Source organism: Aegilops tauschii, chromosome 3 (genome assembly GCF_002575655.3).
Source record: "Aegilops tauschii subsp. strangulata cultivar AL8/78 chromosome 3, Aet v6.0, whole genome shotgun sequence".
NCBI lineage: Eukaryota > Viridiplantae > Streptophyta > Magnoliopsida > Poales > Poaceae > Aegilops > Aegilops tauschii.
Genome location: NC_053037.3, coordinates 25,601,671 through 25,616,296, shown reverse-complemented (window position 1 = coordinate 25,616,296; position 14,626 = coordinate 25,601,671). Strand labels below are relative to the sequence as shown.

The 14,626-nt window shown below is 49.0% G+C and overlaps 1 protein-coding gene across 1 annotated transcript; it reads left to right on the top strand.

Moving 5' to 3' along the window:
• Positions 1-11,020: 11,020 nt before the first annotated feature.
• On the top strand, positions 11,021-13,916 carry LOC141042639 (protein FAR1-RELATED SEQUENCE 5-like). The gene is made up of 4 exons (XM_073511493.1): positions 11,021-11,164; positions 11,605-13,443; positions 13,564-13,814; positions 13,892-13,916. Exons 1-4 carry the CDS (start codon positions 11,021-11,023, stop codon positions 13,914-13,916), a joined length of 2,259 nt encoding a protein of 752 aa, XP_073367594.1.
• The last annotated feature ends 710 nt before the right edge of the window (positions 13,917-14,626 follow it).

Here is a 14,626-nt window from a genome sequence, read left to right as displayed (position 1 = left end):
ATGGGCATGACATTTCCTGTTAATTACATAAACAGTTGCATCACGAAATCTTATAGTACACAGCAATTCAATCTCAAAGGCACTATTATGTAACAGTACAAATGTGAATCACAAATTCCTAACACATACAGAGCTATGTTCAATAAACAGCAAAATAACAGATATAATAGGAGCTATAGCTAGCAAAGAATATATGTAACTGAGTGCTTAAACTAATTGAAAGGAATTAGCCAGAGGGTAGAACACATAAAGGAAACCACGGTGACCAAAGTCGTGCGGGCCGGTGCGGAGGGCATGCGGCGTGGGGAACGGCGACAGGGAGGGGCACGTACGGCGGGGATATGAAGCGACGGGGGACGGCGGCGGGGAGGGGCAGCGACGGGGGACGGCGGCGGCCTGGAGGGGCAGTGACGGGGGACGGTGGCGGGAAGGGGCAGCGACGGGTGACGGCGGCGGCCTGGAGGGGCAGCGACGGGGGGCGGCGGCGGGGCGGAGTGGGGCGGCGGAGCGAGGGTTTGGTGGGGGCTCGGATTTAGATTTGTGGTGTGGCGGCAACAGAGGGGAAAACCCACTCTGCCCGTTATCGATTTGGAGTCCAAAATTTTTTAGGTTGCCGCCAATTTTACACAATCCGTACCGTCCGGCTTTATTTGTCCCCTCCGAGTTTTCCCATTATCCAAAATTGTACGAAATATTACAAAAAAAAAGGAAATAAATGTTCATATATTCTTATTAATGTTCCACGAAGTTGTATAACAAAATTTAGGTCCATACAACGAAGATAATTTATCAACTAATAGAAAAGTCGTAGTTCACTCCCAAATTAGGTCCGATGTTCATACTGATCTTACAATGGAACTTCATACATACATAACAACTTTCGGAAACATCTATGGTTTCAGAGATCGGAGTCATAGATATAGCATAATACAACTTAATCATCCATGTGCAACATTGTTTGCGCAGGCACCTCGCACAAATTTCATATTAATTCGAAAAATAACTATAATCAGACTAATTCACGAAAAATCGCAAACCATAATTATTTTCAACTAAATGACATTAAATATATTACATTGTACATTTTATTACAGAAGTTATTGAACAAATTTTACAATAAAATTAGCCATCAAATATTACATTACAAATAAATATTGGAGCATAACCCGGATGCTCCGAAATATCTAAGCCGTCCGGACATTTATAAATGTACCGGTTTGCATGCATGCATATATGCATGCGTTTTGCCTACATAGTTCGGACTGTCAGATTCCCCTCCGGTCAGCTGACATGACCGGCGACCCCACGCGGACAGCCGGACCTGCCGCTTTTATTAAACACGGCAGCCGGACGGTAGAAGTCCAACCCCTCCGAAGTTCCTCTCCCCAAGAAAACCCCCGCCGCCGCCAGCTTCTCCGCCTCTAGATCCGTCTCTAGATCCGCCTCCCCCATCGATAGATTTCCCCGCCGCCACGCGCAGCATGCCTCGCCGCCTGGCCACAACGTTCGTGAAGCTCACGCCGGAGCGCTACGCCGCCATTGCGATGGAGATGCGCGCGGTGGCCGACGGCGGCACAGATGCGGCGAAGGTAGCTATGGCCACGACCATAGCGGAGGCTGTGCTGCAGGCCATGGCGACGAGGCCCGCGAACCTCGCCGAAGCAGTTGCGACTGCCGTGGCTAGCCTCTATGGGGGCAAGCCCGTGGCAGAGGTGGCGGAGGCCGATGGCGGTGAGGCGGCGTCGCCCATCGTGTACGGGCCGTTCATGGAGGAGGGCGCCGCCGCGCTCGCACGTCTGGAGGCCGTCGAAGCAGAGCACCGCGCGGTCTTGCAGCAAATCCAGGACGAGCGCCTGGACGCCGCCCTCATCGGGGAGATGAAGGCAGACGCCCAGCTTGTCGCGCAGAACCGCGCCATCCTAGGTGCCCTCGAGGCGGCGCGCGCGGCCGATGTGGGCGAGGCGGCGGGCGAGGACGGCGAGGCGGCGGTGGGCGAGGACGGCGAGGCGGAGGCGGGCGAGGACGGCGAGGCGGAGGCGGCCGAGGACGGCGAGGCGGAGGCGGCCGAGGATGGCGAGGCGGCTGCGGGCGAGGACGACGGCGACGAGGAGGCGGCGGGCGAGGACGACGGAGGCGAGGCAGCTGTCGAGGATGACGGCTCCGACGAGGAGATGCCGGACGCCGAGGGTGTTGACGAGGCCGGCGAGGACGCCGACGGCATCTTCTTCGCCGACTCCGATGAGGACATGCCCGACGTGCCCGCTGGGCCGGCGGGCGAGGACGACGACGGCTGGGGCTCCTCCATCGAGTTCGAGATGTCTAACGCCGGCGTGATTCTCATCTCCGACGACGATGAGTAGTAGCTACTAGGTAGCTCGATGTAGCTACAATATAATACATATTTTGCTAGATATAGTTTGATCCGGGGGCTCCGGATCGATCGATCGATGGATTGATCAATTAGCGCGCGAGATGTGCTTCTCGCGCCAGTATATATTTTGGTGTACATAGCTGCCGGCCGGGGATTGTTCGATCCGAGCTCAGATCGATCGAATCTAGATTTGGCCGGCCGATGGTGCATATGCAGCGATTATTTTGTTGAAATCGCTGCATTTTGCTACTAATTATATATGAAATCAAATCTCTATCGATCCATTCCATCTTAATTTTCGCCTTAGATCTACTAATTTTGCCACGTCCGACGGCGGCTGTGCTTTCTGGCCGTCTGAATCAACTACGGAGACGGTCAAGTTTAAGAATCGCCTCTAATATTTCTCACACGAGAGACGGCTTACTATAATGACCGTCTGAAAATAATACAGAGACGGCCACCTTTTTGAGCCGCCTCTAATGTTACGCATATGAGAGACGGTTGCGAGTTACAACCGTCTAAGTGTTTAAAGGAGACGGTTAAAATTCTGGACCGCCTGAGGTATATTGTTCTAGACGGACATATTTCAATTTAGTTTAACCGGCTATTGGTACAATCTCTAAAACGACTTTTTGTACTAGTGGCAACATCTTCATGCAAAATTGGCTTACTCTGCAGGAGCCCACCATCGTCCTACATAGAACCTGCAATCTCCTGCTGGGTTTCGCGGTAAGAAGCAAGCAGGCTTGCGGACGCCTGCCGGAGTCTGCGACTAACAAATAAAAAGAAGTACCCGTCTGATAATTTCTAGGGTTAATTAGTTCTGTGTCATTATAAATACTAGTAAAACGTCCATGCGTTGCTACGGGCTATAATGCATACAAATGAAATAAATAAGTGATTAAGATCATTTTCAAGGTGGAAGCTCATTTCTTCCTCATACGTTTGGGTGTTTGAAGTTTGAACATCGAACGGGCGCATCACAGAATGTGACGTAGTATACCCAAGAAAAAGAAACTAAAACAATGATCTGGTTAACTAAAATGTCCTTCCATAAATTTACTTCGTTCCATTATGCCATGCACATTGCTATGATTACTTGCGCTATACAAATTTAAATGTAGCATATGCTTGGTCCGGACTAATTCAGGTACAAACTTCTTTTAGGGGAGCACAAACTTAATCTGAGCACATCACTTAATAGCAAAATGGTTACTTTGTTTCAAGCATAAGAGAAATACTGTGTGCAATTTAATGTGATCAAGCATTGATATTGGTCACCACTATAGTACACCTAACAGGATACAACCAAGAAATCAAATACACTCGTTTAGCCAATTGCTTATACACAAGAATCTCTAGTGGGTCCCTTGCTTGTATCACTTGATGTCAGCTAATCTCTTTTGAGTGCAAGTCTCTCCACAAAAATAGAGATTTTAGCAGACAATCTTTCAAAAGGAATAGAATATCATATGCAAATGCATGTCATGTGAGGGGACAAAGAAACTTATGGAACATGTTGCTTGAGCATCTTTCATAGAGGGGAGTTCCCTCAAAAGAATTGAACCTACTGTTGTGAAGTCCTATTGTTCATACTCATACAAGAAACAATCATAATGGTTGTGTGCTAGAAGATAGAGTACAGTTATAGAAGATCAGTCCTTAAAATGCATATTCAAACCACAGGTTTCGCAAAAAGAGAACTCCATAGGAGCTCAGGAGCTTGAGAAATAAAAGAGGCATTCATCGTAACAGAACACACTTATTTAAATGATTCGAGCTGTATTTTGGGTCTGATTGCGTGCCGCTGCTCCTGTTTAAATGGTTCGAGCAAGTATAACGTCTCTAGGTGCTCGCCAACCACGGCCATCGCAAGCAATGCCGCTCCAACTACCAAGGCAAGAGGACCAGACCTTCAAAATGCACAACTCATCAGCACTTTATCTCACCAAGTCACCATGGATAAAGCCTCTGACTCCATGATGCCGCTCCAACTACCAATGCAATAGGACCAGACCTGCAAAACACACAACACTCATCAGCAATTTAACTCACCATGGATAAAGCCTCTGACTGAATTATATATAAACTGAAATCACATAATGATAACAACAGTTAGCATAACCTTGAGTGCCATAGATCACATTTAGGAAGATGCAAAAGCCTCATTCAGCGAAAATCTAAAGAACAAAAAAACAACAGCATGACCTGCTCAATAACCTAAAAGATATATCATTTTTGTCCATCATGGGCCTTCAACTTTTGTATTCCTTAGTTGGTCCTCTCATTGATTTGTGTTTGCTGAGGTATGTATAATTATTTGAAAGATCATCCATGCATGATGTATGAGTTGGCCACAGCACAAAGAATAGTTATATCAGAGTTAAGAAAGACGAATGAATAAACCAAGCTTGGGCTACGCCACTCAAAACATAGTCTGTGTCATATTCAATTAGGATGACATTAACTACCTAGAGTCTCCTCATCTAGTATCAGGATGGATAGCAGTTAATGCAGATATTAACCCCGATCTTGGATGGTAAATTATCTTTTGGACTCCTTTCATCTATGAAACCTAGGAAAAAATCACGGTTAATAAAATGTAGAAGATTAAATAGCTAATACAGTTGTGCTAAAATATGATAAGGGAGTAATTGTTGGGTCGCAACCAGAAGCATTCCATCAGCGATAATCCCTGCACCCGGTAAAATTTGAAACATCGCTGAAGCAAGGAGATAATTGATACACTTACTTAGAAATTGAACAGATGAATAAAATTTGATCACTTAAACAATAAATGAAGTATGGTAGCTATTATTTATGATACTGGGAAGCTACAAAATAGAACATTACATGTTGATGGGAACAATTAAATATCCTAAGCCTGTGAAATATGTTAGCTATGGTTTCCACTTTTTTTCTCCTTCATGTAATTATGTAATCTTGTAACTCTGAATTACTACTAACTCAGAACTAAATTATTATCATGAATCCTGAAAAACTTGAAAATCAAGATTCAACCCTTATCTGCATTGAGCTTCTAACCAGGACTCGCTTGTACAAAATAACAGTATGGAAATTATTCCACCTTATTAACAAATCATTGGGTTGTCAGTAATAATTTATAATCCAAACGACAAGAATAAAGTTCGGTGCTACTTATCTTCTTCGTACATACTAATTCTCAGAAACGGTATAAATTAAGTGAATATCAATTCTCTGCAGTGATGTATAGCAAGCACGTACACAAAAGTACATATGAAATCACGTAAGATTGTACAAACAATCCAAACTAACTTACACAGGCAAAAAATTGAATCGATTGATAGTATTAGGCATGGGGCCTCCAAATACCATTGCAAACGTATCGTATGAAATGCCGCTGACCAGGGGCAAATCGATGAACTCATCCTTCATCGGTTGATGGCGGTATGGTTTTGGTCCGATGCGGCTGGCTGCAATTGAGTACAGCTCAACGACAGAGGTATAAGATGTTGGTCATAGGAGATGTTGCACACAACAGACTGTTTCAACGCTCCAGTTTAGTCTGAAAATTGCACACATATACTGTCCAAAATAGTTGCAATTAGTGCAAATCATATATTACATATAATTGCACCGAGAAACAAGTTTTTAATCCATGTATGAGAAACAAGTTTTTAATCCATGTATGAGCCAATCCTCGACATGCTTCTCTCTGAATATGCGGCTACCTCGTCGTTCCTGTTCACTGCGTACAGTACAGAGAAAACGAGGGGAGTGAGAATGGCAGAGTGACCGTATAGTAGCAGAAAGAAGATGCACCACGCGAGAGTAGAGGAAGAGTGGCAGGGCAGAGGAACCGCCGCCCTGCGACCTCACCTCAGGCCAGGGATGGCCGCGTCCTCAGTCCACCGCCCCCACAAGCGCGCCCGCCTCCGCGGCCCTCCACCAGCCGCGCCTCGGTCTTGTGCTGCTGCCGTCGTTCCAAGAGAGAGGATCAATAGGAAGGAGATGGCGTATGCTCGGGAATAGAGAAGAGAAATAAGTACCCGGCATCCGGCCGACTGTTGCCGCCGATTTGTATTCTTGCCCTGATTGACTTCGACCATGCCCTTGGCGAAAGTGTGACCGGCCACCGCCGCCCGTGGAAACCCTTACGGGCGGGCGACTTGGTGAGCGAACGGCTTGAGTAGTAGCCAATTTAGGGGAATGGGAAGGTGACTACGGTGGCGGAAACACCATGGAAGGTGGAGCTCCGTAGGTGGTCTCGGCCACTGGGTAGGGGTGGGCCGGCGGTTGAGATGAGGGCTGCTGGCAGGGAGCGCGGGAGGCGGCCGCGGCAGGCAGGAACCCTAAGCAGCAATCTGTCGCCTTGGGTGGTGGGTGGTGAGGCGAGAAGGCTGCATAGTCCTGCTTTAGGAGGAGGAGGCGGACAAAGGTGAGAGGGACTCGAGGATTGGCTCGCCGTGTGGAGGAGACCTGTGGCCTGTGGGGACGAGCTTCCCTCGCGTGGAGGTACGGCGCTGCTGCTCCCACTGGAGTCCAGCATCGAGGAGACAAGTATGGATGCCGTCGTCCTTCATACCACCTCCTCATGCCGCCGCCTTTTTTTGGATCGAGATTCCAATGGGAGAGAAGAGAAAGGAAGAAGAAAGAGTCGCGGAAGGAGGGACGGACGAAGGGATCACGCGACGGGCGAAGAGAGAATCACTCCAGATCAGGTGGGGGTTGGATTTGGAAAGAAAAAACAGAATCTAAAATGGACCGCGAAGGAGATCGACGTGGGTCGGAAAAGAATCACTCCCTGCCCGTTGGTCACATGTCTGGTTAGGAAAGTTTAAAAAGATTAGGAAAGTTTTTATTAGGAGGGTGAAAACACCATTGTGAGAAGATGATGGTGGGAGGTGAGACGAAAATAATCCAGACGAAAAAAACCGACGAAAACGGGAGGTGGGACGAGAAAAAGCCGGGACAAAAAAAGCCCGGAACGGAGACTACCAACTGCTTCATTAGGAGTAGAGATCACGTTTTTAAAATACGTTATTACTATTCAATTTACTATGTGAGTGCCATTAAGTTTCACTATTATTTCACATATGTCATTATATATGTACGACGTCGTATGAGGCCCACTTACAGACGTATTGGAGGCCGTATATTCTTGTATGGACAAGGTTGTCCCATGCTTTCCTCTTTCTCATTTCACTGATGTGTGGGACCCGCACGTCGCGATGATCTTTAACCTCCCGCCGTAGCAGTCCTGTTCTTACTTCAAAAAAAGCAGTCCTGTTTGTCCGGCCGGTCCCCCGCCGGCCCTGCGCTGTCGTGGCCTCCCGGAGCAGCGGCCGGTAAATGTCGCCGCGGCCCTCCAGCGCGTCCCGCAACGTCAGCTCCGACCCATAGCGCTGCGCCGCCAGGGCTCGGCCGTCCTTCGCCGGCGTTGAGGGAGGGGATGAATCCCCGAGCCGGCGCTCGCCGAGGCGGCCGCGTCCAACTGCTTCTGCTGCTCGACTGCACCTCCGTCGAAGAATGACTGCATCTCAGCGACCTCCAAGAACGACTGCGACGGGAGGAGGCGCCGCCGTCGGGAGGGGCCTCTGCGCAGGGAAGAAGAGAAGTGGCTGGTTGCTTCAATCGATCCCGGGGTTGCTGATTTGGGATTGGATGAGAGGTTGGTTGCTTAGTAGCGTGGGAATGAATTGCAGAATGTTTGACCAGAAAGAACAACTTGGGATGGAAGAAGACTCTGGACTGTGGAAAGTTGTGATCCCTAATAATTTGTTGTTTGATTCGGACCCTGGTGGGGGGTTATATAGGAGTACAAGGGTTATTTTGGCGGCATGCGGATCGACTCGCGTGATATAGACCTTGGCGGTGTAGAGCTCGACGAAGATCTTGGTGTAGTCGTACAGCTTGACGTTGATGTTGGCTCGGTGTAGTTTCAGGTTGATGCAGTGTAGATCGATGCTGGCACGTGGGAGACCGCCTTCTCATGGTCGATGCCGTTGGTCTCGTGCGTCGGATTTTGTAGTCGTGGCGGCGCGTAGGTACGCATGGTCGCGTGTGTTGATGCTGCTCCTAAAGCCCCTTGCATGCATGCATGCTCAAGGGCCACCAGTGCATGCACCTAGATACATCGGGTGGAGGCATGCATGAGGTTGGTCGTTGCTGCTTGTTGATCGTCCGCTGCCACGCGAGACGATTGGATCGTAGCTGGCCGCGCCGCCAGGATGGATCTGTACACCGGATCTGATGGTCGTTGGGATTAGAGATTTAGGGATTTTATTCGTGGCTAATATCGGATCTAGCCTATAAACTATGGATTGAAAATTGCGAAATTGGATCTAATTTAATCTAAAGAACCGATCAGATCTTTGATCTAGACCGGGTGCCGTGCCCCCGAGGAGATGATCTCCCCGGGGGCGGCGCGTGATGCGGAAGTAGTGGAAACCTATGATCGGCGACGTGAGTCAAACCGCTCTGATACCATGTGGAAAGTTGTGATCCCTAATAATTTGTTGTTTGATCCGGACCCTGGTGGGTGTTATATAGGAGTACAAGGGGTATGAGACTTGGAGTACAGGATGATCTAACCCTAATCAATCCTAATCATACATATACTCTAACATGGACCAGCTGCACCTCGTACCCGACCAGCAGTCGTGCCACCGCGCCTCCTCCGTGCCCGGACGCGCCATGGTCGCCTCATGCTGCATCTTGCACGGAGGAAGGGGAAAGGCAGCAGTGCCATGGGAGGGGCCTCTACCCTTCCTCGCCGCGCGAGCTTCGCGACGGCGTACGGCGCGCGCGGCGGTCAGGAGCAGGCGTACTACAGTCTACAATATACAAGGAAGGACGGAGGTTGAAGAGGAGGGTAAAGAATACATTTCTCCCTTCTTCCTCACTCCAATACGTGATGGCGTCAGAGGTACATAATGACATATATCTCAAACAACTGCAGAATTGTAATGGCACTGACATAATAAGATGAATAGTAACGACGTTCTTCAAAACCGTAACAATTATAATAGCATAGATCTAATTAACCCCAATTTCTACCAGAGAAACACAAACCATGTATCCAGCATCTCGTAAATCTAGCACTGAACAAGGAATTTACTCTTCAAAAAGGGATTCAGCCTAGTTTAATCTAGATCAGGTAACCTGAATCTCTGGTAGTATTCAAGAACGAACTCAAATTGACTACTGGATCCAGAACATTGCAGCGGCGGCGCGCGAGCTGCTCAAACACGCATCAGCGGCGATAGGTATAGGCACCACCTCAAGGTGTTCCACGCCGACTCCTTCAACAACCACGCGCGCTATCGCCAACGCCGTCCGCCGCCGGCTTCTTTTGCATGTTCAACACACCCGACGACCAGGCACCAAGGTTTCGTCGCGGAGAAACCGGCAGGGCAGCGGATGAGCCAACTGGAGCAGGCGCACACGTAGCTGTCTAGGATGGCGGTGGGCGACGAGGCCGCAAGAGTGGCGGCGCTCGGTGGGGTCAAGAGCTGGGGCGGCGCTCGGGCGCGGAGTGGACGACGGACGGCAGCGCCTCGGAATCAGATCCTCTACCATCACTCTTTTTGACTGCAGACTGCATTCGTCCATCTACACTGTTCGTCGCTCATCCAATGACATGTCCGTCAAACTCTTCTCGCAGGCCGATCAAGCGGTCGATCTCGGCCCATAGCCTTCCTCTCCGCTGCTGTCGTCGTCTTCCTCGTTCGTTGAGACCGATGCTGTCCTCGGCTCCAGATTCCTCCTCCTTACCGCAGCGCCGGCGCTCGACCGTTGACCTCCGAGCCCTGCTCCGGTGCTCCCCCCTAACCTAATTTCGGAGGGGTATTTTTGTCCCCGCGAATTTGTTTTTTTCCTGGCCCGCCGTAGCCCAGATCCAAGCCCTGTCTAGCCCTGTATAACCCAGACCGTATACGTACAGTACCCTAGTCCGAAAAAAAACATCACACGACCCCACGTCCACGTAAGACCTGCCGAATCCAATCATTCACGCAGCTCCATCAATCTCGCGAGCATTGACGCAGCTCCATAAGTCACGTAGTAGATCTCCAGCGGCGGCTATCTCGTCGCCGGCGATCTCGTCGGACAGCGGGCACGTAGTAGATCTCCAGCGGCGGCTATCTCGTCGCCGGCGATCTCGTCGGACAGCGGGCGCGGCAACGTCGTAAATCTCCAACGAGCGCGCACAGGTACCGCATCCCGCGTCCCCCCTCTAGTCTCGCTCGCGGCAACATCGAACTGCCGCCGCCAGTGGTAGTGGCTAACCTAGCGGGGCGGGTAACCTAGCTACCCGGCGGCGCATGCGATCGTGGATCTTGTTCCGGTAGTGCTGCTTCTCGTGATCTGGGTTCACGTAGCGTCGGTTGCCGTCGGCTGTCCGCACCACCAGTATCGTTATTTGGTGTGGCGGCTAACCTAGGTATCCGGCGGCAGAGGTAATCACAGATCTAGCTAGGTTTTGAGATCGTGCAGTTCCTCGCGATTGAAAGTGATCACGACGGGTGCCGTGGACATCTTCCTTACTAAGTTTGGCAGATCTGAACGGCCTCGGTTGGGGTTGTTTATGATCGTGTGCTATGTGTTGTATATTTCATCATTGATAATGTTTGCACATGTGATGATACATATTATTGGTTGTAGGAAATGGCGGACGAGGAGTTAACTGATATCATGGTAGACATGGAGTTTGGAGGACTGATGAAAGACTGGATAGAAGATTGGTCAGAAGATGAAAATTCAGATCGTGGAGATTGGTCAGAGAATGGGAACGAATGGGACGATGTTAATGTGAGTGGCATTGTCATGTTGTAATTTTTTGGTGACATTCGACAACATTAAATCTTTGTGTTGAAAATTTATAGATCGATGAGCTTGATGATGATCAGGAAAACAACTCGTAGATCTCCAATGAAGATTACATTAGTCAGGTACGGAAGTGAAAATTTTTGTTGGCATGCAAGTTGAATTTCTTCTGGAATATTATATGATAAGTAAGTATGTATTTGTGTTGTATTTTTCAGTTCATTTCCGAATGTCATAATGCGTACGACTATTACGGTGAATCCGACACGGAGACAGGCCTTAACGACGAATCATTAGATGCACCGAATTCTGGGGAGTCCTAGTCGTCGGTCACCATGAGTGAGGTATGTGTGTAATCAATGTTCTATGGAAGTAATGTTAAACCATAGAAAACTGTTTTCATGGCTGTTGGTTTGATTGTGTAGGTGACACAAGATGATGGGGCAAAGAGTGTCCAAGATACTGCCAGTGCAGATGATAAGAGGGAAATGTTCATGCAGATAAGGGAAATGACCTTTACGTCTCACGATGCTGCGTATGATTTCTACAACAGCTATGCTAGAGATAATGGTTTCAGCATTAGAAAGAATAAGGTCAAGTATAGCAAAACCGAGTCACATCATATGCGTTATAGGCGGTTTGTTTGTTCCAGACACGGGAAACGTGACAATAGGTTGCTAACCGAGGAAGGACACAGCCGTAGGCTCAGAGCCGAGACACGTTGCTTTTGCGAAGCGCACCTGACCGTCAAGCTTGACCAAAAGCGTGGGGTTTGGTATGTAGAAAGTTTTGAGGACAAGCATAGCCATATGTTGGCAGGACCGGACGAGGTACCTTTTCTTTGGTCCCACAGAAAAATCAAAGAGTACCAGAAGCATGAGATAATGTCCATGGGAGCTGCAGGGATTAGAATTCACGACATGATGGATTGCTTCATCAGCAAACATGTATGGTACGGCGGTGTTGGTTTTACCAAGCGTGAAATATACAACCTTTGCGCCAGGGAGAAGAGGAAGCTGCTTTCAAAAGGGAATGCTGCCACAGCCATAGGCATCATGGCCAGTAGGAAACAGAGGGATCCTAGCTTCTTTTTCAAGTACAAGCTGGATAAGGAAGGACATTTGAATAGGATGTTCTGGTGCGACTCCCAGTCTCGTCATGACTATGAGGACTTCGGCGACGTGCTTGTATTTGACAGCACGTACAAGATGAACCGCTATGGTATGCCATTCATACCTTTTGTTGGTCTTAACAATCACCGGAAGACCACTGTTTTTGGTTGTGCCATAGTTTCGGACGAGACCGAAGAGACATACGTGTGGCTTCTGCAGACTTTTTTGAGGTCCATGTGTCAAAAGATGCCTAAGAGTGTTATCACAGACGCCGACGCTGCGATGATCAAGGCAATTCGCGAAGTCTTGCCAGACGTGTGGCACCGTATATGTACGTGGCATATAGAAAAAAATATGAAGATTCACCTCAGTCACATGTCCTTGAAGGAGTTCCGAACTCTTCTGTACTACAGCACGTCCACGGCCACGTTTGAGGAGAGATGGCACGCATTTTCCAAAAGATGGCGGTCGGAAAAAACTGTAACATGGTTGAGACGGATGTATAAGAAGAGGAGACTGTGGGCCGCGGCTTATCTAACAGAGGGGTTTTGGCTTGGCATGAAAAGCAACCAGCGGAGTGAAAGCCTGAACTCATGCCTTCACCTCCACCTAGACGGTGAAATGACCCTGGTGGATATGATTTTGCACTATGAGAACGCCATTGTGCGTATCCGTGAAAACGAGGCGCGAGATGACTGCACGGCCTCACAGAGTTTACCGGTGCCAGTTACTAGCTCGAGGGAACTTGAGATAGCTGCTTCTCACATCTTCACTCCAGCAAACTTCTATATGTTGCAAGATGATCTTAGAAAAATTGGCGGCATGGAGATTGTAGAAATTAAGCTGGGAGACGGAACACAGCAGTACATCGTGGCCTGGAAGAATAACCGGAAGCGCCGTTTTTGGGTGGAGTATACACCAGTAAATTCTGCAGAAACTATAAGGTGTAGCTGCAGAAGAATGATTCGAAAGGGTCTACCTTGCAAGCACATATTCCATGTACTGAAGCACTTGAACATATCTGAAATACCAAAGTGTTTAGTTCTTGTTCGGTTCACGAAAGAAGCAAGGTTGGGACTGCCCGCGGGGCGCACAAGCGATCTGTTGGGATTTGGTTGGACTACGGCCGGGGAAAGAATGAAATATAGCCAGGTCAGTGTGTTAGCGTCAGAAGCTATGCATGCGGCATGCAAACACCCTGCTTTGTGGGATCAGTTACAGGAGAGTTTGAAGACTGTGATAGCTAAGAGTCATGAGTATGATCTGCTACAGGAAAATTTGATCAAGCAAACAAATGACATCAGTAAGTGTGCAGTTGAATATGTGGACGATGGTGAAGGCAACATGATTGCGGTTAAAGATCCTATGAAAGTGTCAAGCAAAGGTGCAACAAAGGTAGATAAGAGCCGCCCTGTCTCGAAAAATGGTAGACCACTCTCTTTTGATGAGTTGAAAACACGGTGCGGCGCTTGCAAAGAGCTAGGACACACTAGACGTAGCAAGAAATGCAAACTAAATCACAAGTAAGTGTTTGTATGCATTGTGGATTATTAAATTTTTTTATCATTCCTTAACTTAGCTTGTCTTTTATCATGTGCAGAAAAGTGGAGAAGGAAGAAGAGTAGAACACTTGCTTCAATTATTTACTGTGTTAATCGGGCGGCTCATACTCTGGCTAAGGTAGCTGTAGGCGATTGTGTTTCTTTGGTTTGGAGGCTTTCGCCCCCTGGTTGTATCCTTAGTGTATTAGCAGACGAGATCCCAGACTTTGTTTAAATAAAGTAAGATGTTTCCCTCCCCACGTCCTAAATGCCATTAAATAAGTAACTATACCACTCTCCTCCCCACCACGCACTCACCCACCTCCCACGGGCGCCGGTTCGAACTCCCCTCTTATCCCCACCTACAGGAGATCGAGAAAACCGTCGCCGGGGACCGCTGCAGCCGCCTCCATGGAGAGAAGCCTCGGCTGGCAGAGAGCGATGATGGAGCTCGCCGGCGATGACGAGGGGTGCCGCGTGCAGTTGACGGAGGTGTGTGGCTGGTTCCCCAGCACGGAGATGTTGGTCAACCACGCGCGTGGCCTCGTCAAAGTCCTCACCGACGCCGAGAAGAGGCGCGACTTCCCCTACGGCCGCGGCGTCCCGCCGGCTCTCCTCCTCGTGTGGGCAATGCGAGAGGCCACGCTGAGCGACTCCCCTGTTCAGCGTGCAAGGTGGTGGATGTACCGCTCCACCTCCATGACGCTGCGGCCAGATCTAGCACGCGTCACGTCGATGGCGGAGCGCGTCGACGTCGAGCTCGCTCTTCCTGCGCCCGTCAGCCCGGACTACCA